The 25,449-nt window shown below is 38.0% G+C and overlaps 2 protein-coding genes across 7 annotated transcripts in view; both read right to left on the bottom strand.

The window, feature by feature from the left end:
• Window positions 1–7,611, bottom strand: part of stxbp6 (syntaxin binding protein 6 (amisyn)) — a 62,443-nt gene extending 54,832 nt beyond the window's left edge. For 2 of the 3 annotated variants that reach the window (XM_081394358.1, XM_081394356.1), the window contains exon 1: window positions 7,319–7,611. The gene's annotated coding sequence lies outside the window, so the exon portion shown is untranslated. Of the gene's footprint in view, window positions 1–1,285; window positions 1,398–7,318 lie in introns of those variants that run through there. The other variant, XM_081394357.1, reaches the window with a different exon arrangement.
• Window positions 7,612–13,199: 5,588 nt separating this feature from the next.
• Window positions 13,200–25,449, bottom strand: part of fermt2 (FERM domain containing kindlin 2) — a 69,889-nt gene continuing 57,639 nt past the window's right edge. For 2 of the 4 annotated variants that reach the window (XM_081394350.1, XM_081394348.1), the window contains 5 exons: window positions 24,238–24,456; window positions 21,683–21,703; window positions 18,558–18,682; window positions 15,871–16,012; window positions 13,200–14,695 (listed from right to left, as the gene is read on the bottom strand). In XM_081394350.1, the coding sequence (XP_081250476.1) occupies window positions 14,522–14,695; window positions 15,871–16,012; window positions 18,558–18,682; window positions 21,683–21,703; window positions 24,238–24,456 (681 nt within the window). In that variant the 3' untranslated portion in view covers window positions 13,200–14,521. The remainder of the gene's footprint in view (window positions 14,696–15,870; window positions 16,013–18,557; window positions 18,683–21,682; window positions 21,704–24,237; window positions 24,457–25,449) is intronic. The other 2 variants (XM_081394351.1, XM_081394349.1) reach the window with 1 other exon arrangement.

The following is a 25,449-nucleotide window of genomic DNA, read 5'->3' on the forward strand; positions in this document are numbered from 1 at the left end:
TCAGAGTATCTCTGAAACAGCGAGGCTTGTGTTGACCCGGTCAGCAGTGGTGGGAATTTAGGAGGAACAAACACAAACCAGCAACAGGGTGTTGAGTGTCCAAGGCTCAACGAAGGGCAATGAAGACTATCCCGTCTATCTCGTTTTCTTTTACATCACGTGGACGTGTGCATGTTTACCTGGGTAAATGACGGCACCAGGATCACTGGGATAATGACGAGTCGCTGGAGGGAGTGAGATGCTCTGAACAACGTTCTGCTGGGAAACTCTGGGTCCGGACATTCATGTGGACGTAAATTTCCACTAGGGCTGTCACTTTTGTTAAAAAATCCTGTTCGATTTTTGAGACATAAGTGTTCATTGAATCGATTGTAAAATCGATTTTCCATGTCTAAAGACGTTTCCATTTTAAACGCCAAATATGGACAAATCCACGGACAACTAACAGGCATTAGGACGAACGTAAAGAGGGCGCTTGAGACGTCAGCAAATATTCCTGATGATTTATTGGCGTGAAGTTTTGTACACAATGACAAACAGGAGTGCAACTAGGGCTGTGAACCGATTAATCGCATCCAAAATAAAAGTTTATGTTTACATAATATATGTGTGTGTACTGTGTATAATTATTTTGTATATATAAATACATACACATGCATATATTTAAATAGTTGCTTATGTGTATATATATATATATATAATTTGTATTATAAATAAATATAAAATTTTTATAAATAAATATAATTTTTTTCTTAAATATATACATGCATGTGTGTGTATTTATATATACAAAATAATTATGCACAGTACACACACATATATTATGTAAACACAAACTTTTATTTTGGATGCAATTAATCACGATTAATCGTTTCACAGCCCTAAGTGCAACATTCTCGAAAAACAATAAGTGTGGACTGCCATAACATCAATGAACATCACTGCTGTCTTCAACATGGCTGTGTTTACCATTAGAAATGTCATACAAATTTCGACTATGCGATTGTAGACCGTAGCCCGAATCTGTATCTGTATGCATGAGACTCTGAATACCGGCAGAATTTACAGTTTTATAGTAAAAAGAGGCACATTATGCAGAAGTATAATCTGCTGTTATGTGTGTTTGTCAGAGCCTCAGTCGCGTTCGCTGCGGGCGTATCGTAACGAGCTGGACGCGCTGTTAAAATCAATTCCCTATTTTCGTTTTCGAAACTTGTGTTGGTTGGTCCGATCGATTGTGCAATCGATTTTCGCACGTAAAGTGACAGCCCTAATTTCCACCTACCTAAAGATTGTTGCAGAGCAGGTCCAGCCCTTCATGACACTGGTGTCCCTGGTGGAAGTGGCTCTTTCAGCAGGATAATGCACCGTCACACATCTTGATCAGGAATGGATTGAGGAACATGATAAAGAGTTCAAGGTGTTTCCCTGGCCTTCAAACTCCCCAGATCTCAATCCAACCGAGCATCAGTGGGTTGTGCTGGTCCTACAAGTTCAATCCATGGCGAACGGGATTCTGCAAAAACTCTCGAGCCTTGAATCGAACTCCGGTCGCCAGAGGAGCAGTTGCACCATATGTCATTTATCATTTCATGCTCTGCCCATGAGGCTTATGCCTCAGACACAATAATGTAAATATACTGTAAAGTGTAATTTATTCCTGTGATCAAAGCTGAATGTTCAGCATCATTACTCCAGTCTTCAGTGTCACATGATCCTTCAGAAATCACTCGAATATGATGATTTGCTGCTCAAGAAACATTTATGATTATTATCAATGTTGAACACAGCTTTGGCTTAATAAAAAATTATAATAATAATGTTTTGCTGTTCTATTAAAGTTATTGTTTATTTATGTTTGATTAAATAAATACAGCCTTTGTGAGCATCACAGACTTCTTTCAAAAACAAAACAAAAAAATCTTAATTATTCCAAACGTTTGACAAGTTGTATTCACTGTACGTCATAAATCAAGAGAATACTCCGGGGAATATGAGTCAACTGGAAAACACTGAGCATAATAAAAATACAAGCATTTACAGAAAACTCAGTTACATACAAATACAGTAAGAACAGGATTAGCAAGTTAGTTTGACCTCTTACGCAACGAGAGGCAGAAGGACTGGATAGTGAAGTCAAAGCAACGTGTGTTTCCCATCAGCCAGCGAAGCGGCGGCACGGACTTCACACCACAGAGCGGAAAATATGAGCATCAGCTCAGAATCCAGAGTTAGGAGGGAAAACACACGCAGCTTGAGGCCTGCGACTGACTAAATCAAATCCTTAATCAAAAGCAAACAACTGGTCCAAAACAGCCAATTAACGGCACAGAGTGCATGAGTAATCATTATCTCACTCATTAATGGAGTATAATAAAAAAAAAAAGCAGTTGTTAGTCGATGTCTTCTCTTATGGCAGCCCATAGAACCGTATGGTAAAAAGTTGTGCATTTGGCACATTAACAACAGTAATTTAGGAGTCTAACTCAATCTCTCTAGCGCCACCAACTGTCCAAAGTTGTATGTTTGTGCTAATAACTTTTGAACTATAAGGGCTAGCAACAAAATTCCTTGGCTCAAGATGATTGAATTGCACACTATGATGTCACTTTCAGTGGAAAATGGAATGGAATTTGGAATTTTCTGAAAAGGCTCGAACTCATCCTAGACGGTTCATCAGATTTTAACCTAAATGCTTCAGACCATGCTCCTTTTTGAAGAACGCGCAAACTAATTTGACGAAGAACACACAAAATGGATGTGAGGCTGTATCTCCGCAACACTATAGCGTATTGAGATGAATATTGGTGCATGTCATCACAAGCATGACCTGAGGCTACATGCAGCGTTTCGGCACAGCACCACCTACTGGTCAGGAGATAGGAAAAATGGCTTTGCTTATAACTTCTGAACGGTTTGCCAAAAAAATAAAATAAAAAAATGCAGCATACCGAGTCGAAGGATACCCAATTTTCCCATGTTGACCATTTGGGGCATATTTAATTTTGTCATAAAATGCTGTATTTTACGAACGTATTAGCGTATCATTCCGAAACTCGATACGTGTCATTGGCACCATGCCCCTGGAGGAACTTGCTTTTGAAACTTGTTAAATTTCTTTATATTTATATAGTATATAAAACTAATATATATAAATATATATTTATATTTATTTTTTTTATATTTATTTTCTTTGTATTTGACAATACTCATATTTACTGTATGTCTGTCTTTAAATTCTTCATTCTGCCAAAAAACAAAAACACACTTACTACAGTACAGTACATGGTAAAACATTCACCCCAGCCTGTTTAACTTAAAGTCCCCCTGTAGTCAATCATTTTATCCCTTAAAAATCATCTTTGATCACCAAAATGACATTTTTAAACGGACTTAGAAGTACAGTGACTACTGTCCCGTCCTCGCTTCAGAAACTACTCATACGACGGGGGTTAAAGGGGGTTTGAGCGGATTTGGTTGTGGTCTCTATTTGTGGAATGAACCCAGCGCTATGATTGGTCGATCTCTTCTTTTGCCGTTGATTGAGTGTCCTGCACGTGCACAGAGACGTCACCAGGTTTGCGTAGATTAGAGTGACAAATCATACCACTTTGAGGTCAAAATGCGTACAGATCGGCAGGTGTGTGTCATTAGCTATGTCTCCATTCAAAGTTCGCAAGTTTAACTTAAGTGCAAAATTGGAATAGTGCATAAAACATTTGCAAATAAAGCAAGTTTCCATCAAGTGAGTCAAAGAGAACAAAATCGTCACTTCCTGATAATCTGGCACTAAATATCACCAATAAAAATGGAGGTTGCTGCAGTACGAGAAGCCACTGCATGTAATAATGTCGTATATATTAAATTAATTAAATAATACTGTAAATTACTTGCACCTCAGAGCGCGCAAACAAAACGCAATAAATGCCTTTCTGAGGTTTGCCTGGCGTCGTGTAAGACAGTTCTAGGTCATTATACCGAACCATGTAGACAACAGACTTTGCTTAGGCATTTCAGAACAACAACAAAAACTAATTTCAGAAGCTGTGCAACGAGATCGGTCCGCTGGTTGGTCCAGTTATGCCGTCCCATCGCAAAGTCACGTGATTTTTTAAATGCACATCAGAATTTATTCAATAAATGTGTTTCCATCGTAGTTTATGCGCATGTTTTCTTATCGGATTAAACATTTATCCGACTCAAATGCACATTTTTTTAATTTATGCACATTTTGTCATTTCCATCCAGCGTTTCTCATGCAAAACGATGAAAATGCTCATAAAAATAGGTGGATGGAAACATAGCTGTTGTCGCCTCACACTGACCACACAACATCGACTTGGTAAAAGTGCCGCCAATTGGTCAGAAGTCATAAGCAATTTAATCATATTACTAGTAATTGTATTTATGCTTTTTAAGCCATTTTTGGTAACACTTTACAATAAGGTTCATTAGTTAACATGAACTAAGAATGAACAATACTTCTTCAGCATTTATTAATCTTAGTTAATATTAACTTCAACATTCACTAATAAGTTATTAAAATCAAAGGTTGGGTTTGTTAACATTAGTTAATGCACCGTGAACTAGCATGAACAGCTGGATTTTCATTAACTAACATTAACAAAGATTAATAAATACTGTAACAAATGTATTGATCATTGTTAGTTCATGTTAGTTCCATACATTAATGAACCTAATTGTAAAGTGTTGCCCCATTTTTACTGAATCATCTAAAATGTCTTTTAATTACTACTGAGGTCTAATATCTCTCCATTTTGCCTCTTTTCTAATTTCTATTTTTATGATTCAATTAGTTATTATCTTTCCATCAATCCCCAGTTTGCGAATCCCTGAATCAGCCGAAAAGCTAATAGCCTTCCACTGCTGTTGATATGCTGTACATCATCTTTTACTCGTTCAGGAATCACCTCGGCCTTTTCCCTGATCAATTCTCAACATTCACCATATCAATTTTATGCTCATATAATTTCTGCTATATTAAAATACACTTATGTTTTGCGGTGACACATTATACTTATAAAATGAGAGGAATAAATAAGCTTCTACACTGGGGAGAGGTTGCTGAACGGTACATAAATACAAGGGCTGTCCATCTGGTGTGGTGATTCAGCAGTAAGTGAGAATTATTACCAAGAACCCAATAAACCCAAGAAACCTGATGTGGACTTCATTATATTTAGACCAGCGCTCCTGAAACAATCCCCTCATAAACCCTAAATCAGACCAGAGGCATCGAGTCGAGAGCGAGAAGAAGAAGAAAGCTCAACTCGAGCAGTTTAATCACACAGTAATAGAGCAGGACTGATGCTTCTGGACTTGATCTGTAGCAAATACTGAGGACCATTTATTTTAATCTCACTAACCCGTATGTGGTGTTGAAAACCCTGTATGTTCCCGGTCAAAAATGGTAAAAGTGGCTAGTTATGCTTTATTATTACCAATTCTTGGATTCAATCTTATTGTGGACTTGTTTTCTGTCATTTAGCTCAGGTTTTGTATTGCTTTGTTTAAACGGATTGATCGTCCTCGTTGATCTGAGCGTATGCACCTCAGTTTTTGAGTGAAAAAAGCATTATTTGTGGATAAATTTGTCAATATTCAACAAAATATGGGTACAAAATTGCTGTGTTTATCACACTAGAGCGCTTTAATGTTTAACCAGGAAGTTTGTTTTGAAATGCATTTATTTTGTACAAACAAGAAAGTCCCACTTGTGGTGTTCCCGGACTAAACATTCCCGGCCAACAAACAAAAAAGCTTATAAATCTCGTTATGCTATATTATATATCGTTTCTACTATATTGCACAGGTCCGAGGCCTTTATCTTCGCAAGCACGTGCAGTACACATTAATACATACATTTTTGTAAAATAATGCATATATTTTAACCAAACTTTATTTACAACTGATTTAATTGCCAGATGAATGTGATTTTCACTGTAAAAAAAAAAAAAGGATCGTTATTGTCACACCAAGTGATTTCTGCATCACAACAAAGGATTATAAATAAATAAAATATATTTTTGCAATTTGAGGGATTATAATCTAGACAACTCTCTCTCTAGCCACTTTTGGTAATGTATGTTGTCTGTAAAAAATGTACATTGTTAGTTTTTGTTTTTTGTAAACCCCAGGTATTTTCAAAGCATGTCCTTGGATTTTCATGTTGGTTGCAAATCTACAGTCTGTAATATTTGGTTTATGTTGCGCTGGTCATCTTATAGCAGTGTGAATTTAGACGTAAGCAAGTTTTCCACTGCTGATGCCAATGACAAGCGAACACAAAGTTTCTCGTGGGAACGCAAAACATATGCGAGAGAATGCAAAATCATTGACATTATTTTCCTCCGCCATCATGACCCTTCAGGAGCTCTGAACTACTCAAAGCCAGCAATGATGAATTCCTTCCACAAGCAAATGTGTCCAGTATCAGGGTTTAGTGGGACACACTGGGCTGGTCATGTGAGGCCACTGTGAAGCTGCTTTGAAGAGCTGTATTGTAAAAAGCGCTATATAAATAAAGGTGACTTGACTTGACAGCTGAAATGACCAGAGGCTTCAGTGACTTGAACAATATTATTTCATATTATTATACAATAAACATATTATTATATTATTAATAAAAAGTACTATTCAAAACATGAGTACATTTAAATGAATAGTACATAGATCAACGATGTAATCACAATACAAGTTGTTAGGTCTAATGTTTTTGGTAGTTCACACAATGGTTGTTTTAATCCTGTGATGAAACCAAAGTGCTGAGGTGAAAACGAGAAGCTCACTGAGATTTCATCATTAAACACATGCAGTCTAGCAAGGCAGCTGACAAGATTTAGAAACACAGCCGGTCACAAGTCAGTGTTTAAATGATGTATCTGCAAATATTCATTCCTTCTGTGCCGTTTATCTGAAAATAAAAACCAGCAGCGATGTTGCAGATCAATGAAACTTTCTGTAGTGAAATCAGTGTGTGTTATCCTCGTAAAAGCTGGAATACGCGCTGAAGAGTCACTCCAGTCTAAAGTTCCTTCAAGAGAAACTGAAAGAGATCGCCTGACTGCGGGTTAGTCGCCAGACACACACCAGACACACTGTGTTAGTTTCATAAAGATGTTATTGAGAGGAATTGAGCGGTTTTTCTGTCACACAAGATCCGTGACTCGCGTTCGGTCACAACAAACAGGCAAAACTTTAAAATAATAAGGCTATTAGAGCTTCACAGCATCTTCAGACTGATAAGTGTTCCTCTTCTCTCACTATAATCATCATCTTCTGGTGTGTTTCTTCTTACCTTTCACTGTGAGTTCAGCGTTACTCTCTCGCGCTCCGTCTAGGCTGTGTTCTCCATCTGGAAATGTGCAAAGTTTGAGCGCGCGCTTCTCCTGTCACACACGGGCTCTGCAGCGATTAGTGCTCGTCTAGTGTTTACTCTGTAGTGTGTGTGTGTGTGTGTGTGTGTGTGTGTGTGTCGACAGCACAAACCGCAGCTGCTTCACTGCTCGACCGCGTGGAAATGTGCGTGACGTGGATCAGACGCGGGGAGCGCGCGCGCGCGACACTGTACCTGCTACAGTTCACTTCCTTAATTCCTTAATTTCCTCATTCTGGCTTTATACAACTATACTGGAGCTGTTCAGGAATAGGCTACACACAGTTTTAACCTCCTGGGACCCAGGAATAGTCTTTTGTCTATTATTAATATATGTATTAACTGTCTTAAATGTTTGGAGGTTTCACCATGAAAACAACTTCTCCTTGGTCTTTAAAAATATCTGACATTAATGTAGTGATCAAATGTAGGAAATATGATAATATATTGTAATTATAATTTAAATCGGACTACTTTTCAAATTGTATTTCATAAACCAACATTTCAGGAAAACGTTATGGGGTTTCAAATCAAAAAATGACTTTCTGTTGACTTTCCAGAGGACATCAGGACTTCATGTTTATCAGGCATTTTGGGAGACACAACAAGTGAATATGGAAATAAATTATACATCAATATTCCTATAAAATATTAGATATTATTAAAATTTGCCAATTATTACTCCAATATTACACTTCTTTTTCCATTAAATGTTGCTCCAAGAACACATTATTGTGCGCATATTAATTCATGGCCATTTTACTCATATATTGCATGAAGAAAAATGGTGTATCAATTCATTCCATTATATCTTTCATAACATAGTTGAGAATCATCTTTATACAAATGTTGGTTAAAAAAAAATCCTGAAACCCCAAAATTTATTGGTGATTGAAACAAAATAAAAATAAAAATCCCATTGTTTTTGCCTATACATATCATTTCATGTCATTTTATTTTTTAAACAACTGAGTTCTGGTGTCACTACAGAGGACATAGCATAACATATGAATAAAATATTATTTTTCAATGTTTTTTTTTTTGTTTTTTTTTTACCATTTGTCTCTTATGCTCTAAACAATGTGATGACATGAAAAAAAAATAATAATAATAAAAAAAATAATTCTGGGTCTCGGGAGATTAAACAGTAAAGGAAGTCCTGGCGTTTAGAGAGAGAACTATAAGACAGTGTATAAGATCAGTGTTTATTTCTAGAAAATACTACAAATCAGAGTTCATCATTTTGTCCATAATTTTGCTGAATTCGTTTTTTTTTTAACTCTGTATGTGACTGACACTTTTTATGAAAAAACAAAATAATAATAATTACCTTTGATAACTATGGTTCAGTTGTAATGTTTTTATTTTAATTAAATTAATAAAATGTGTTATTTGGATGATAAAGTGTATCAATAAACACGTTGACATCATTGCACACTATTATGTATATTCGAAGTAAATGGCCCAGTCTGTTGTGATTGGTCTACTCTGCTCTGATTGGTCAGATGACCCAGTCTGTTGTGATTGGTCTACTCTGCTCTGATTGGTCAGACAGCCCAGTCTGTTGTGATTGGTCTACTCTGCTCTGATTGGTCAGATGGCCCAGTCTGTTGTGATTGGTCTACTCTGCTCTGATTGGTCAGATGGCTCAGTCTGTTGTGATTGGTCTACTCTGCTCTGATTGGTCAGATGGCTCAGTCTGTTGTGATTGTTCTACTCTGCTCTGATTGGTCAGATGGCTCAGTCTGTTGTGATTGGTCTACTCTGCTCTGATTGGTCAGATGGCTCAGTCTGTTGTGATTGGTCTACTCTGCTCTGATTGGTCAGATGGCTCAGTCTGTTGTGATTGCTTGACTCAGCTCTGATTGGTCAGATGGCTCGAGCTGTTGTGATTGGTCGACTGCTTGCAGCATGTATCAGAATAGTAATGTCTATTAGCATATCTGAATTTCAGCTCTTCCTCAGCACTTATTGATAAAGCTTTGTATTCTGTCTATATTTTCTCAAAAACAAGGAGTCATCATCTCTGAACTTATTGCGGTTTTTATTTAAAAAACGTAATTTTCCATCCATTATCCATCCGTCCATTAAGTAAGGACAGACGACAAGTCCATCACAGTCAACTACACATGTCAATCATAAAATAATCAACCCCCTTCTCCATGATACCAGTGACAGATAAAACCAGTCCTGGCACAATAATGTGTGTTTACATTTAATGAACAACCTTATAATGCAGAAATGACAATCTTCAGGTCAAAGGTCATCCTACCTTTCACACCCACTGTGTCATATTGCATCAGTCAAACTTACTCTATCATTTAAAGAAGCAGTGTTCCTTTCATTCAAGATTATTCATCTGACCATGCATTGATTTTTTCCCCCTACTATGTACAGCCTGTTTGCACATTCTTCTCTTGTACATTTCTGCTCACCTAAATATTTATTAGCACATACATATCTATATTTATCCGTATATCTTCTTGTGTTTGTATCCTGATAATAATTGCACTGTCCATGGAGCGGACCTGTCATAACATTTCACTGCTAGTTACATATTCTCTATATAACTGTGTGTGTGTGTATCTTGAATCTTGAGCTCAAGAGTTTCAAGCCTGTTTTGTACAACATTCATGGATTTGCCAACATCACCTTTGTCCGGTTTAACATCTTTTTGCGATTTCAAGCAATTGTGAATTGGTTATTTCTAGGTTTTGCATTATTCCAGGAAAGCTCTTGCAGTTCCACTCTCCACCGCTATGGCTGGGTTGTTGTGAGCATCTCATTTTTGCAAGTTGAGTGTGTTTCTAAAGAGGGGTAAGTTTATTTGTTCTATATACAAGTTAATGTATGCATATGTGTGTTTTTTTTGTGTGTTTTTCACATGAACTCAAATAAGCTTATTAATGTTAATATCCATTAACCTTAAAAACTCCATGATCTAATTATTAAACATTTATAAATGGCACATATTTCCTCTACATTATGCCATAAACGATCATTTTGATTTCTGTAGTCAAATATTAATTGTACCTATATATGAATGTCTTCATAAAACTGCACTTTTAACGAGAGCAGCTGCAGATGTTCATGTTCATACAATAAGCAAAAGTCTTCTTACTAAAAATGTATTTAAAAATTAATGTGTGTGAGTTCGGCATAACCAGCCGGCAAGATATCATGTCGAAGTGGACGTTTTTTTTAAATCAAAAAGCAGGATTAAACAAAAATGGAAAATGAAGTTGTTTTTCTTGTATGTTTATTTGACTGCTCTTACAGTACATAAATATCTCAACTCTTTGGTTAAAGCTCTGTCACAGAAGACCAAGAACATCTGCTAGCTTGTTGTGCCATATTTGTGGTCATTCAAAAACAGAATAAAATAGTCATACATCAAAATTAAAAAGACAATGTGATACTTGATAATCATGAGTTAAAATAAAGATTACGCAAGAACATTAGTTTCAAACTTCGCCTCTCTTCACCCGTCCTGTAGCTTAATATTGATGAGGTCTTAAATAACCTTTGAACAGAGCAAATGTAAACCATCAGCACCCAAACATGACGGAGACGTGTTCGAGGAACAGGAGCTGAGCTTTCTGAAACACCAGCGACTCAAACACTGCGAGGTTATCTTTAAACACTTCGCATGTTCTTCTACAGAACGTGGTTTAGCATGTTGCTCGATCACCTCAGTAAAGCAAACTAACTTTACGAGAGGCTACATTTACAATTCATTATTATGCAGACACCAAAATGTCTAAATGATGATGTTTAAAGGGATACTCAAGTTCTCTCATCATTCACTCTTCCTCACGTCATCCCTGATATACACTACCGTTCAAAAGTTTGGGGTCAGTAAGATTTTTAATGTTTTTAAAAGTATCTTCTGCTCACTAAGGCTGCATTTATTTGGTAAAAAAAAAAAAAACAAAAAAAAAAAAAACAGTAATATTGTGAAATATTATTCCAGTGTAAATCAGCTGTTTTCTATGTGAAATGTAATTTATTCCTGTGATCAAAGCTGAATTTTCAGCATCATTACTCCAGTCTTCAGTGTCACATGATCCTTCAGAAATCACTCTAATATGAGGATTTGATGATCAAGAAACATTTATGATTATTATCAATGTTGAAAACAGTTGTGTACAATTTTCTTTTTTTAATTCTTTGATGAATAGAAAGTTCAAAAGAACAGCATTTATTTAAAATAGAATATTTTCTAACATTATAAATGTCTTTACTGTAACTTTTGATCAGTTTAATTAATCCTTAATGAATTAAAAGTATTGATTTATTTTATTTATTTCCCCCAAAAATAAAATTAATATTCTTACTAACCCCAAACCTTTGAATGGTAGTGTTTAATGTTACAAAAGCTTTAGATTTCAGATAAATGCTGTTCTTCTGAACTTTCTATTCATCATAGCATCATGAAATAAATATGTAAAAAACTGTTTTCAACATTGATAATAATAATGAATGTTTCTTGAGCAGCAAATCATCATATTAGAGTGATTTCTGAAGGATCATGTGACACTGAAGACTGGAGTAATGATGCTGAACATCAGCTTTCATCACAGGAATAACTGCTGATTTACACTGGAATAATATTTCACAATATGACTGTTTTTGTTTGTATTTTTAATCAAATAAACACAGCGTTGGTGAGCAGAAGAGACTCTTTTAAAAACATTAAAAATCTTACTGACCCCAAACTTTTGAACGGTGGTGTATATGAAGTTATTATTGTCAAATAAACAAATGAAGATGTTTAGGAAAACAATCCCTCTCTGAAAGTGCATATAATGCACGCAAATGTAGACAAAGCAATGATTTCTGGTTAAGATGTCAGTATTTGTCTCACACACACCTATCGTTTGGCTTCAGAAGACATCGATTCATCCAGCGGGATCGTATGGATTATCGTCTCGATCGTCGCGTGCGGTTTTTCCCAAGACTCAACCGGCAGAATATAGAGATGGAACATATTCCTAAAAATCTGTAGAGGGAATGTCATATACACTACCGTTCACAAGTTTGGGGTCAGTAAGAATTTTTTTTTTTTTGGAAAGAAGTTAAAGAAATTAATACTTTTATTCATCAAGGACACATTAAATTGATCAAAAGTGACAGTAAAGACATTTAAAATGTCACAAAAGATTCTATTTCAAATAAATGCTGTTCTTTTGAACTTTCCATTCAGCAAAGAATCCGGAGAAATAAAGTGTATGACGGTTTCCACAGAAATCTGAACAGTTTTCAACACTGATAATAATCATAAATGTTTCTTGAGCATCAAATCATCATATTAGAGTGATTTCTGAAGGATCATGTGACACTGAAGACTGGAGTAATGATGCTGAACATTCAGCTTTCATCGCAGGAATAAATTACACTTTAACATAGAAAACAGCTGATTTACACTGGAATAATATTACACAATTTTTACTGTATTTTTAATCAAATAAACAGCGTTGGTGAGCAGAAGAGACTCTTTTAAAAACAAAAATCTTAGCGACCCCAAACTTGTGAACGGCAGAGATGTCAAGAGGGGAGTAAATGATGAGAGAACTTTCATTCTCGGGTGGCGTATCCCTTTAAAGCCTTAATTTGTGTTATACTCTGTACTTGGAATTAATGGACTGGTTGTAGAATTGTAAAACGGTTGCATCTCTCAGTCCAAGTAAACCTGCTCTCACAGAAGTGTTTCAGGACTGCTCTCGTGTGGTGAAGACGGGCCACTGCAGGGGCTGATGGGAAAAACACACGTGGAACAAAGGCCTGCTGAATCATCCTCGTAAGAGTTTAAATAAAAATGATTTTATTATTTATTTGTCAGGTAAATGGCATTTTTACAATCTTAAAACAGCAGGCCATGCAACGCACTGCTGGCATCTGAGAAAACAAAACCAAATAAACAAACAAAATAATAATAATAACCTTCATTTCTGGCTCTGAAACCGCCTTCATATGGGGAGACATCAGGAGAAATACTGACGAGAAGTGATAGCAGAGGAGGAGTGATTCTGCTGGCCTTCATTAGTGTCGATTAAGTTACGCTCCTTCTCACCGGAGACTTCAACAGAATGGCTTAATCTACATGATTTTATTCCACTTCTTCATATGCACTTATATATATTTTTCTAAGAGTCCTTAAGATCGACAGGCACCAATCCTCAAATGTCAAAAAAATGGCTTTTTTTCCCTCTCTTCTGGAAAAAATACACTTCCAAAAAATGACAGAAAAAAGCAGCAAAAAAATAACTGTACAATTTCTTTTTTAAAACCTGTGTGTGTGTGTTTTTTTATACATTAGATACAAAACAAATCTAATACTTCATTTAACAATCCTTCATTTTGGAAAGAAATAAAAAAAAGAAGAAGAAAAAGAAAGAAAATTGCATGGTTTGTGACCTATCGCTGGTGGGTATTAAAGAAATACTTTTGAATAATACTATACTGGTTCACGATAAAGAGTGATGAATAAAATAACAGGAAAATAATAATAAAAAGAAACTTCCAACAGTGGGAAATCAACGAGCTTCAAAAGCAGATTCATAATGTCGTCCTATGTTGCTTCACTGCTAGCGGTTTGCTACAAAAACGTGGGCGACTCTCCTTCTTCGTAGTGTAAAAAAATATCTGTGTCATTAAATGTAGTGTTCAAACGTCAGCTTATCGAAGCAGAGACTCAGCTCACGCTAGAAGTGCTTAGAAGCGACCGACTCGAACGGATTCCTGACAAAAGTGTGGCGTCATCAACTCAATGAAGCAGCAACGCTAAAGCTAGCGTAGCAAACCCTTCTCTAGTGTCTCTATAACATCACATAAATGCGACACGATTATCACCAAAGACGAGCAACATTCAACAATTACCCGGAGAGATGCAACGTAAATTAGTGACAAATAAATAATCTGCATATTTCTATTCAGGGGTGAAAGGTCATGGCTATGTTTAATGCTTCATCAGGGAAGCAGCAGGTTCTCCACGGACTCGGCGCTTCTGCTAGTGTTATGAACGCGTTTTAAACGTAAATGATAAAGGTTTGAGCGATTAGGCCGATGGAGCTGTGAAAGGAGAGGAAGAGTGAGAGCGAGAGAGTGAAGCGGTGCGAGCGCCTCTCAGACCCAGCCGCTGGTCAGCTTGTAGAACATCTCCTCGTCCAGAGACTCGTTTTGGTCTTTGGCACGCGTGGAGAGGAAGATGTATCCGCCGATGAACTCGTGCACCACTTTACAGTCCACCTCGGCACAGATGAAGGCCAGACTCGGCTCGTCCGCAAACTCCACCGTCACCTGACGCGAGAACAGAGCCGGAAATCTCAATTCAATTCATGTTTATTTGTACAGCGCTTTTCACAATACACAAGCAGCTTTACAGAGCATGCATGAGCCCACAGTACACTTCAGAGTGATCTGCTATCAGAGCTGACTGACTAAGTTAAAGGAGAACTCCGGTCAATTTTAACATTGAGCTCATTTTATTGTACATTTGGAGTGCTGTCAATACAGAGAACAACGACAAAAATCGGTGTTGCCTACACAGAGTTATCCTCTTTTTAAAATTTGCACCCTGTTGACTTCAATGGGGCAAGTACTAAACCTGCTTTTAGCCTCTTAACATCCTTGATCCTTTCATCCTTGAAAATGTGAGTGATTCCTTCTGAGTGAACACGAGTGGATCTGACTGCAGTAGATGTGAAAGATATGTATAAAAATGATGTTATTTAAGCCAGCGCACATACCTGTGTTTACATCCTGTTTTCGGTGGAAGTCCAAAATAGTCGATTGTCGAGTTCACGCGCGTGATCATAGGTAACTAAACCTATGCGTGTGAACTCGGCAATCGACTACTTTGGACTTTAACCAAAAACTGATAAGACTTAAAGAAGTGAAAATGATCAACTTTAGTTACGATGCAATGCTGGCCCGATTGTGCAAGCGACAATTCCGCCATGTCCCGACTCCTAAACGCGAGAGTGTACTTTCGACGCTTACCTCGTCCAACCCATTTTGAGACACGAGAGAGAGAAGACGCAGCGCCGCTAACACTCACGTGGTTTGTGAAATTGCGTCTTGGAGAAAGTTTTTAAATGATAGATTTGATTTTATAATCTGTGTGGATTAATTTAGGCTACTCATACAATCTACATGCTAAAGTGAATCAATGTTTGCGGGGGAATTTCCCGCATTATAAGAGGTAGACCTGCGGGAATTATTAAAATACTTATTGAAGTATTATCTGTTATATTATTTTAATAGTTCAAAAAGTACAATAAATGTTCAAATTTGGATTTTTTAAGAATTGTTGAAAGGTGTCTTTTTAATAAATGCAACACGTTATTCCCAAAGTCATGTGAAATAATCGTGTTACATAATCGTGATTTCAATACTGACCAAAATAATCGTGATTATGATTTTTTCATAATCGAGCAGCCCTAGATGAAGGCGTGACATAAAGAGCATCTCACCATCTTGATCTCCCAGTTGACGTTCCACTGCTTCATGTTGCTGAAGCGCCAGGTCTTGATGGCGTCTCCTGTGCCGGCGTCCATGCGGATCAGTCTGTTGTAGGTGATGCCGATCAGCTCATCTTTCTTGCCCCCCTGAAACCTAATTTGATGAACTTGAACAATTAACAACAGAAATATAGAGAAAAGGCAGGTTCAATCTTTATCCGACTAGATTATGTGAAGAGACAACGAGAAGAAGAAATTAAAGATATAATGGCGGACATATTAGGGAAATTACTTCTTAAAGGGATAGTTTACCCAAAACTTAACATTGTCATCATTCACTCTCCCTCATGTCGTTCCAAACCTGTGTGACTCTCTTTTGAGGGCAAATTCTGAGGACTTGCGACTCCAATTTTGTAATAATAAATGGGGACTGAAACTTTAAGCAGAGGAGTGCCATATAATGTACTCTTTGTTAGTCTTCTAAAGCTATATGAAATCATTGTGTGAGGCTGAAATGTAGTTGTTATTCACTGGAAATCTGAACCGGCACTTGCACGAGAGCTCATGTAAGAAGTAGCTCTGTCCAGTTTGTGAACAAATAATTTCTGAGTCAGATCTTTTCAATCAACTGGTTTATCTGGTTCCCGAGTTCAACACACTTACTCAATGATCCCGTTGCAGCGTTTGCCAGCTCTTTTGGAAGAGAAGAATAACTACATTCAGTTTGTTTCTAACACAAATCTGTCATGACTTCAGAAGACTTGGAAAATGTTTTTTCCTTCATTATTCAAATTCCTTGCCACAGCTGCCTTTGGCTTGCACACTCTTGGACGAAATATAATATGTACAATGTTTAATGTTTTAGTATTATGCCATGTCTTAATTAACTTAAAGGGATACTTCAGCGATTAGCATTAAGCTTTGTATCAGTAGAAACCCGGAGTATTTTGGAGTGACCGTGCTTCCCTCCCTCATGTCGCCCTGAGACGAGAGATTTCTGTATTGTGTGTCTGGAAAAAAAACTCAGATGATGTAAAAATCATTTATCATCATCAGAAGCTCTTTAGTCCAGAGGCGAGAGACTACAGCCAGTAGGAGGAGCTCGTCCCGCATGTGTTCAACCCGCCCATAGGGGGATCTCACCATAAAACACCGTCTTTTCAGTTTCCAGTCGACTAGTATCCTAGCTGTATCATTTCTCCCGACACTGCCCTCTGTAACCGGTAGGCGTGGCTTGGGCCTCGAAGGGCAGCGAAGCAAGTGCATTCTGGGAGTTGTTGTCTTTCATCCACATGAGCCAAAAATTCATTTTCTGGCTTTTCTCAGTCTAGAAGGCACCAACTTCTAAAATAATTTCACATTTCTACTACATAAATGACCCAATTTAAATACACATTCATCTTACCAGCAGTGAAGTATCCCTTTAATTAACATGACTAAATTGTAACACTCAATTTTAAAGTGCCCCTATTATGCTGCTATTTTAAAGGTTCCTAATTTTGATATTCTTACAGGTTTTCATGCATGCAAGGTCAAAAAACACTTTAATTTTCCTCATAATATACATTGCAGCATCAGCTCTTTTCTCACAGAGTCTGAAACGGTTCGATAAAGATTCAGTCTCTCTAAGCCCCTCCTTTCTGAAAGCCTACTCTGCTCTGATTGGTCAGACAGCCCAGTCTTTTGTGATTGGTCTGCTCTGCTCTGATTGGTCAGACAGCCCAGTCTGTTGTGATTGGTCTACTCTGCTGTGATTGGTCAGATGGCTCAGTCTGCTGTGATTGGTCTACTCTGCTCTGATTGGTCAGATGGCTCAGTCTGTTGTGATTGGTCTACTCTGCTCTGATTAATCAGATGGCTCAGTCTGTTGTGATTGTTCTACTCTGCTCTGATTGGTCAGATGGCTCAGTCTGCTGTGATTGTTAACCACTTAGAATTGTTTCTTTCTTTTAGGATCTGCACTTTGATATTTGAGACTTTTCAGACCTTTTACATTCACAAACAGCTTTATTACACACTACATGAAAGATAAGATGCAAAAAAGCATAATAGGGACACTAAGTTTGAATGATCAAATTTTTAGACCTGTGATTTATATGCATCACTTACCCATGATAGTGATTCAGAGATATTGTCCAAAGATACATTTAAAGGTGGATTTATAGTTCATCCAACTTTCCCACATACATAAAGTACACTCACATTAAGCAATTTAGCAAATCTGAACTGCTTGATTAATATTAGTTAATATCGAGACTAAGATGTACACTATATTATCACCCAGCTCTAAATGAGACTGTTAGGCATAAAGCTATTAAGATATTATTAACAATAACAACATGATTGTCTGTAAAGTTGCTCTGAAACAATGTGTATTGTGCAAGGTGCTATACAAATAAACTTGATCTGACTTGATATTTTTATTGTCTTTTTTGAGGCCCGAAAGCGTCAGTCCCCATTCATTTATATCCACAGAAGAAAGGTGGATGAAGTCGGATGGGTTTGAAACAACATCAAGGCAAGTAAAAGATGAAAGAGCCTGATTTTTTTAAACGTATTCTTTTTCTTCTGAGACCAAGTTTCTAACAGTAACTCCTAGAGCTTTCTATTTCTTCAACGAGAAATTCTGTTATTATTGGCCGACAATCATTTAATCAAGATATCTGACAGAAACATCGGGTTTTCTAGAAGAAACTTACTTGGCAAGAAAATGGGTCATTCCAAACTCCGGCAAGGACTGCCATGCCTGTATGAAGCGCATCTTGGCCTCAATGAGGCTCATCTGGGCCACATTCTGATGAGCTTCCAGGATACGGGCGGAAATCTGAGGATAATGCATATGTGAACATTAATAAACAAGTGCTACAAGCAATCATAACTTAAGCAGGAGTACAGAGTGAGCACACAGACACTGTCGTTAGGAAACAACCCCAGAGAAGAATGCAACACCAGACACTTTAATAAGAAACTGCCGTATCCAATCACCACTAACATCACTGTGAACATATGAGACGCCTCCTCTTGTTCAAGCAACCGTTATGATCTGTTATACATGCCACTTAACATACATACACTGAAGCCATTGCAATCCCAGCTACCATTGTTTAGTCCCCATTTTCCCAGAGCATGAAACATTTTCACATAAAGAAATGAGTGATGTCACTGGAGCCTCCCACTGATCGATGACTTGCTTCATAAAAGCTTCTCCCAGCTGCGGATCAGCTGACATGCTAAAAACTGCCTAAAAGGGTCTTTCAATTACACAGAGGCCCTTTTCAAAAAAACATTTCTGTAAGATTTTAAACATCCTATTAGACAAATAATTTGTCTATTACAGTGAAAATTATGGAGCCCCCCAACGGGAACATAAGAGATGGGGATAAAAAAAATATAAGATGGGAAGAAAACTTTCCATTCGCTCGTGAAACTATTGTGTTCCCCAAGAGACGTTGCGTTCTATCACAAAAGATTTGCATATAATTTTCATCCCATCTCTTTTTTTTTACCGTGTCCCTTTAGGAGCTGCAGGAAAAGGCATTGGGCCCTATCTTGCACCCAGCGCAATTGACTTTGTACACCGACGCATGTATCATTCCTATTTTGCACCCGCGCACAGCGGACTTTTCCCTCCACAGACGCACGTCGGTAAATTAGGAAATTAACTTGCGCTCCCGGGGCGGTTCAGCGAAGAGAGGAGGCGTGTTTTCCGGCGCAAACGTTCCCTGGTGCTATTTTTCAGTTCCAGAAAACAATTCCGCCACAGACCAGGAGAAACCTCGTCTAAAGTCAGTGGTGCGTTATTTAGATGCTATTTTAAGGGCGCATGCTTGGCCACAATGTAGCGTGTGCACAACGCGCATACACTTTGATTCTCTCATCTACACACAGACGCAGCAGTTTTCATTTTTAGAAAACCATACATAATTTCAAGGAAAAATATTCCACACGAGGGAAATCATTGTGTTGTCCATGAAGATGTGAAAAAATAGGCATAAATCGAGCTTACACATTTACCCAAATTATCATACGCCTGTTTAACCGAAGCTAATTTGGGTGTTTCTCCATCCCCAATGTCACTTCTCTGTGTTTTACGGCCCTGACGAGAACGTCGGTCTCCTCGGCTGTGAACCGCTCCTGGCAAATCCGCCGTTATAATAGCAATCCGCCATGGAACAAGCGCGCCTGCTCTTAAAGGGAATGTGAGATGACTCTCTGATTGGTTTATTTCACGTTACGCCCAAACCACACCTATGAGTAATGAAGCGACTTCAGACCAACACATTTTAGATTTGCATCGGGCGCAAGAGTCATTTATCCCGCCGGTGTAATAGCACAAAGTTACTTGCGTTTCGCGTTTGATACTTGCGTTTCAGATCGTTAAAATAGGGCCCAGGGTAGAGGTCTGCACTCCCGCGGGAGTCCCGCGGGACCCGCGGGTTGCGACGCAAAACAGTGCGGCGCGGGACAAATTTTGAAAGGTCATTGCGGGCGCGGGCGGGATGATGGAGGTGCACTTGCGGGTGCGGGCGGGAGGGATGATACGCTGCACTCCCGCAAATTAAATATGAGTGTAAAGTAAAATATATAAATGATTAAAGTAGCGTACATAATTTGTAGTTTTGAGGGAGATTCTGTTTGGCAGCAATAAAAACGTTTTAAGCAGCCTAAACTTGTGGATGTTGTCCTTTGGAGTACGGGCGGGGCCTAATCTCACGCACACTTGTTAAGAGACAATTCCTTCCCGCTGCTCCGTGTTCGAACTCGAAAGCTCAAAATAGACAGCAATAACATTCTAACATTATCTAATATATAATTATATATATTAGATAGATAATAATATTACCTAATCGAATAAATTATTTTTTTTTTTTTTTTTTTGGTTACTGTTAGCCTACTAGTGAATATTATGCTGTTCGTAGGCCTAATATGGGACCGTTTCGTGTTTTGGTGATCACATTTTAAATGTTTAAATGGCCTGTAGTCTAGGATAAAAATGATCCGTTTAACAAATGTTCCTATGTGTGTAGGCCATGCCTAAGGCTGTTTTTATGTTACATGATAATTAAGCCTATTGAAATTTGGGCCGATTAATGTTTATCTTTGTTGGCGTTAGTTACTGTAAGGAATTATGTGCGCACGCATTTTTTTTCCAAGACCTTTCGTGAGACAGAATGTGAACATCCATCCTGCTGCCTGCCGTCTTGCGGGCATTTGCGGGCGGGAGCGGGACATAATATCACAGATGCGGGCGGGAGCGGGACTAAAAATGACAAATCTTTTGCGGGAGCGGGACTGAACACTGCGGGAGCGGGCGGGAGCGGGACTGAACATTGTGTCCCGCGCAGGTCTCTAGCCCAGGGTGTCATCTAAATAAATATCACAAAACAATAATTGTAATAATAATGATAATAATAATAACAAAATGATTATATTTAGGGATATAATCATGCTTGAAATGCTAAAAAAATAACAAGGCTGACAGTTTTACGGTCTAATCTGACATCATAAGCCTCAAAGTCACGAGACTACAAGTTGCTTCTATATTCATTAGAATATTTCTAAAATATCCATGAAATGAGCGCTTGTACATTATTTGAGTGTTTACAGCATTCATTCACTCAACACCATTCAGGCAAACAGCTGTTCATGGGGAGACACCAGTGACTCAAAACATGATCTTCAAATAATAATAAAAAAGGCGAGCTTTTGAGTTGAGCTACAGCAATAAATGATAAAGTGGTTAATAGAAGGATTACTGAAATAAGACACAGCACCAGTGTTAGTGAGTCACGGACATTTACCAGCTGTCAAACAAGTGACTTACCAAGTCCCTGACAAAGCCAGGCTGAGGAGTGTGGAAACAGGAGGAGGGACACACAGAGGAAACAAGGGAAAAGCAAATAAATGAACAATGCAGCAAACAAGCAGAATAACAGAATCAAAACAACCGTTAATGCACAGAGAGAGAAGAGGGCAGGGTGCACACATCAGTTTACAGCAGGAGAGCAGAGGAACACATTAGGTCAAGGTGGATCAACCGTACACATATGACAACTAACCTGAGAGATCCTGCTACACCACTGACCCCAGCAGAAGACGAGTCTACTCTACAAACTCTGTGGCGGCTGGGCCATCCTAGTGTAGATTCAGCTTTACTGATTATAATGGGAAAGCTCAGTTTAAGCTGTTTATGCACTAATATAATTATGGTTTATTATGTTGGCTTGACAATACATCTTTTCTAAAATCTAGTGGACTTCCAAACAGGCCCGAATTTCCATGAACTTTCATAGTCAAAAAAGGGCACTTTTAAGAGGTCTAATGTTTTTTGTTTTTGTTTTTTTTAATAGGTTTCTTAGTCCAATTTTGTCTAAAGTAGTCTAATATGGTATTATTTTTCTGAGTTTGTATTGGTTTATCTGACTTTCTCTGAGTAAAACCTTAAAGCCTTGTTTGAAAGTTTTAGATATCTTTTAAAAGCTTGGTCAAGCCAACATCAGAGTTTGTCATCAAGCTTCACTCTTCTAGTTTTTTTTTTAATATCTCTTGGTTTGTTCTTTAAGCTCTGAATAAAAAGATATAAACTAAAGATATAAAACAAATAATGAAATAAAAAAATATTTTGTGCTGAGAACAAATCGATTCACTTTTAAAAGTCTGGAAACAGGATTTTAAAGATATAAAAGGGGTCCAAAGTTCATGGCTGAGCTGTAGTTTATGATTAACCTGAACATTTCTCATCCCACATCAAACCACACACACCCTTGACTCCACAAGGCGGCGCCACACACACTTAAAACCCAATGCTACTGGAGAGACCTCTGAAATTCCCCACCATTTGGATGAATACATCCGCTTTGTTGGTCCTGTTAAGATAAAGAAGTCGGGAAGTGAGAAAGTCATCTATCCTTGTTTCCAAAAGCAAGTGCTTTCTATCCCACGTGATCTGGGAGTAAAATCCCAGAGGAAGTCTTTGAAGAACAGAATCTGAGCTTGCATTGCAGTGTTCAGGAATCCTCTGAAGTCTTCTTCCCAGACTCCCTCTCCACATTCCCAGGCATGGCTTGTTTCCTGTATGTTCTTCCCGCCTGTTTCTGAAGACCCCACCCCAACTCCTCAAAGTTTCTCGCAGCTTTACGCTGGTGGGGGGGCGGGTGAGATGAGGACGGGAAGCCCACCATCCCCCAGCATCACAGGGGCTGGATTGAGTCCAGGGCCACTGTAAGACGACACCAGCGGCACACACACAGGAGCGCACAGTCTGAGGACTCCCACACACACTCCCTCCCCACATACTTACACTTTGCTCTTGTTTTTCAATCAAGTATAACCAAAAAACATTATTTTGAAAAATTTCACCAATGCAAAATTGTGTTTGGCGCATGCATTTAGAAAAAGCGGACTATTTTGATTTAATTTGTGTAAAAAGAAAATACCATTACCATTTAGGACTCAGTGATATATTTAATATTTAATATACTGCTGTTTATTACTATGTATTAGGGGTGTAACGGTACACAGAAATCATGATTCGTGTGTAGCCTTCCTGTTCCTTCCAATGCCAAGGTCATGGGTTCGATTCCCAGGGAAAGCAAGAACTGATAAGAATGTAAATGTGAACCTTGAAATGCAATGTCGCTTTGGATAAAAGCGTCTGCCAAATGCATGAATCTAACTAAAATGATTCGGTACGTATCACGATTTTGGGGTCACGGTTCGATACATTTACATGTTCGGCCCGACACGACTATGGGACGTGATAAAAATCACAGCCAATCAGAAGAGCGCTCTTTCGGCAAGCTCCCGGCACTCGCAACGAAATGGATAAGTAGCCAACATAATCAAATTCATGAATATTAATATTATCAAAAATACATCATGAGTTACTGAAACAATCGTTGTCATAGAATACACTCGTCTGTTAACAAAGGGCTGACAGTTTGAACGTTCTTGTTCACTTTTATTTATTTTGAAGATCTGAGGTGAGTTGCTTTCAGTACGGCTATAAAAACACAAAATGAACACTCATTTTGAAAGGATGCCGCTTCCGAGAAGCTTGTAGAGAGCGTCACAAAAATTATTTAAAAAACTCAGCGTATTGGCTACTAGCAAGCGCTTGTTTAGGGTTCGTGAATGGATCATCTCTTCTTCTTCTGCTCTTTTTCCTGTCGTTGCATTAGCGTGCGCCCCCTTCTGGACTGGAGTGTGGATCGCCTGTGACTGACTGTATGCATGGACGGTTCGGGACGAATACATGTACCGCTACACCCCTACTATGTCTCGTTATATACTGTCTGTCTCTCTGCCTCTAGTTTTCTGTCTGTGTTCTGCGCTGCAGTGGCACACCGATCTCTCTCGGAGCCTCAGCCTCTCATTTACCTGCTTGTTCTTGTATTTCTTCAGGTATCGTGGAGACACCAGACACTCAGGGTTGATGTCGGTGGTGATGGGCTCTATGATATGAGGATCAGGATTCATGTGCTGCATCTTCAGGAAGGACAGAATGTTCTGGACCTCCAGGTTGTAGGAACTATCAGCCATCGTCTTCCCCTTAGAGGCCAGACGACACGCTGCCATCCACTGGGCGTACTGCTTCTCCTGAGAGACGAGAGAGAGACCGCAGCGTTATTTTACTGTCACTGAGATACTATTACAGTTCTTTTACAGCCCCCCTGTGGTAAAAAGAAGAAGAAGAAAATCCAGCTTTTAATGTTGTTTATATGTCTATGTGGACAAACCATGTGTAAGTCGACACCATTGCTGAGTATTTTCTTCTTAAAACTGCAGTGAACCAAAGACAGTCTCAAAAACACGCTTTGAAATCGCTGGTGTTTCTGACGTCACAAACTACCTTGTAACCAATCAGATCAACGTGTGATCGTCAACCAGTGGATCTCTGAGCTGAGTGAGTGAGTGGAGGCGGGGCTCATTTGCATATTCATAGACCCACGCATACTAAATGAGGCAAGGGTGTCGAGTTACATTCAAGATATTTTAAGGCGTGAAGACATTTTTTCCCAGGATTTTTTTATTTTTTTTAAATATGTAATTTTGGTGATCAAAGATGAGCTTTAAGGGATTCAATTATTGACTACAGGGGGACGTTAATATTTTAAATTAGTTTTTATTTTTGTATTCTATTTTAATTTTAGTTTAGTAACATTGTTGTGTTTTTGTCAATTTTAGTAGTTACCGTTTTCTTTTTTTAAATGTCTATATAGTTTTTATTAATTTTTATTTCAGTTTTAGTTTGAGTTATTTTAGTACATCAAGTTAGGGTTATTATCGTTAAATAAAATTATTAAAAAAACGTTTCTGTTAATTGAAATAAAGCTGAAATAAAAATAAAACAATATTTGAAAAACTAAATGAAAATTAGAAATGTTGCCTTAGCAATAAACTGAAAGAAGTTTGAGTTGAAGCACTAAAATTATTAACTTGAAATAAATAAAAACTTAAATGAAACTAAAATAACTTAAATAGCAATATAAAAAATATAAAAAAAAATTAAATCTGCAGACTGACAGATTTTCGGCAACTATTTTTGACTCGTCCAGACTGCAAATCTGAGCAAAAGTCGTGTAGTGTATT

This window comes from Scardinius erythrophthalmus (genome assembly GCF_964197995.2).
Source record: "Scardinius erythrophthalmus genome assembly, chromosome: 19".
NCBI classification, from domain to species: domain Eukaryota; kingdom Metazoa; phylum Chordata; class Actinopteri; order Cypriniformes; family Leuciscidae; genus Scardinius; species Scardinius erythrophthalmus.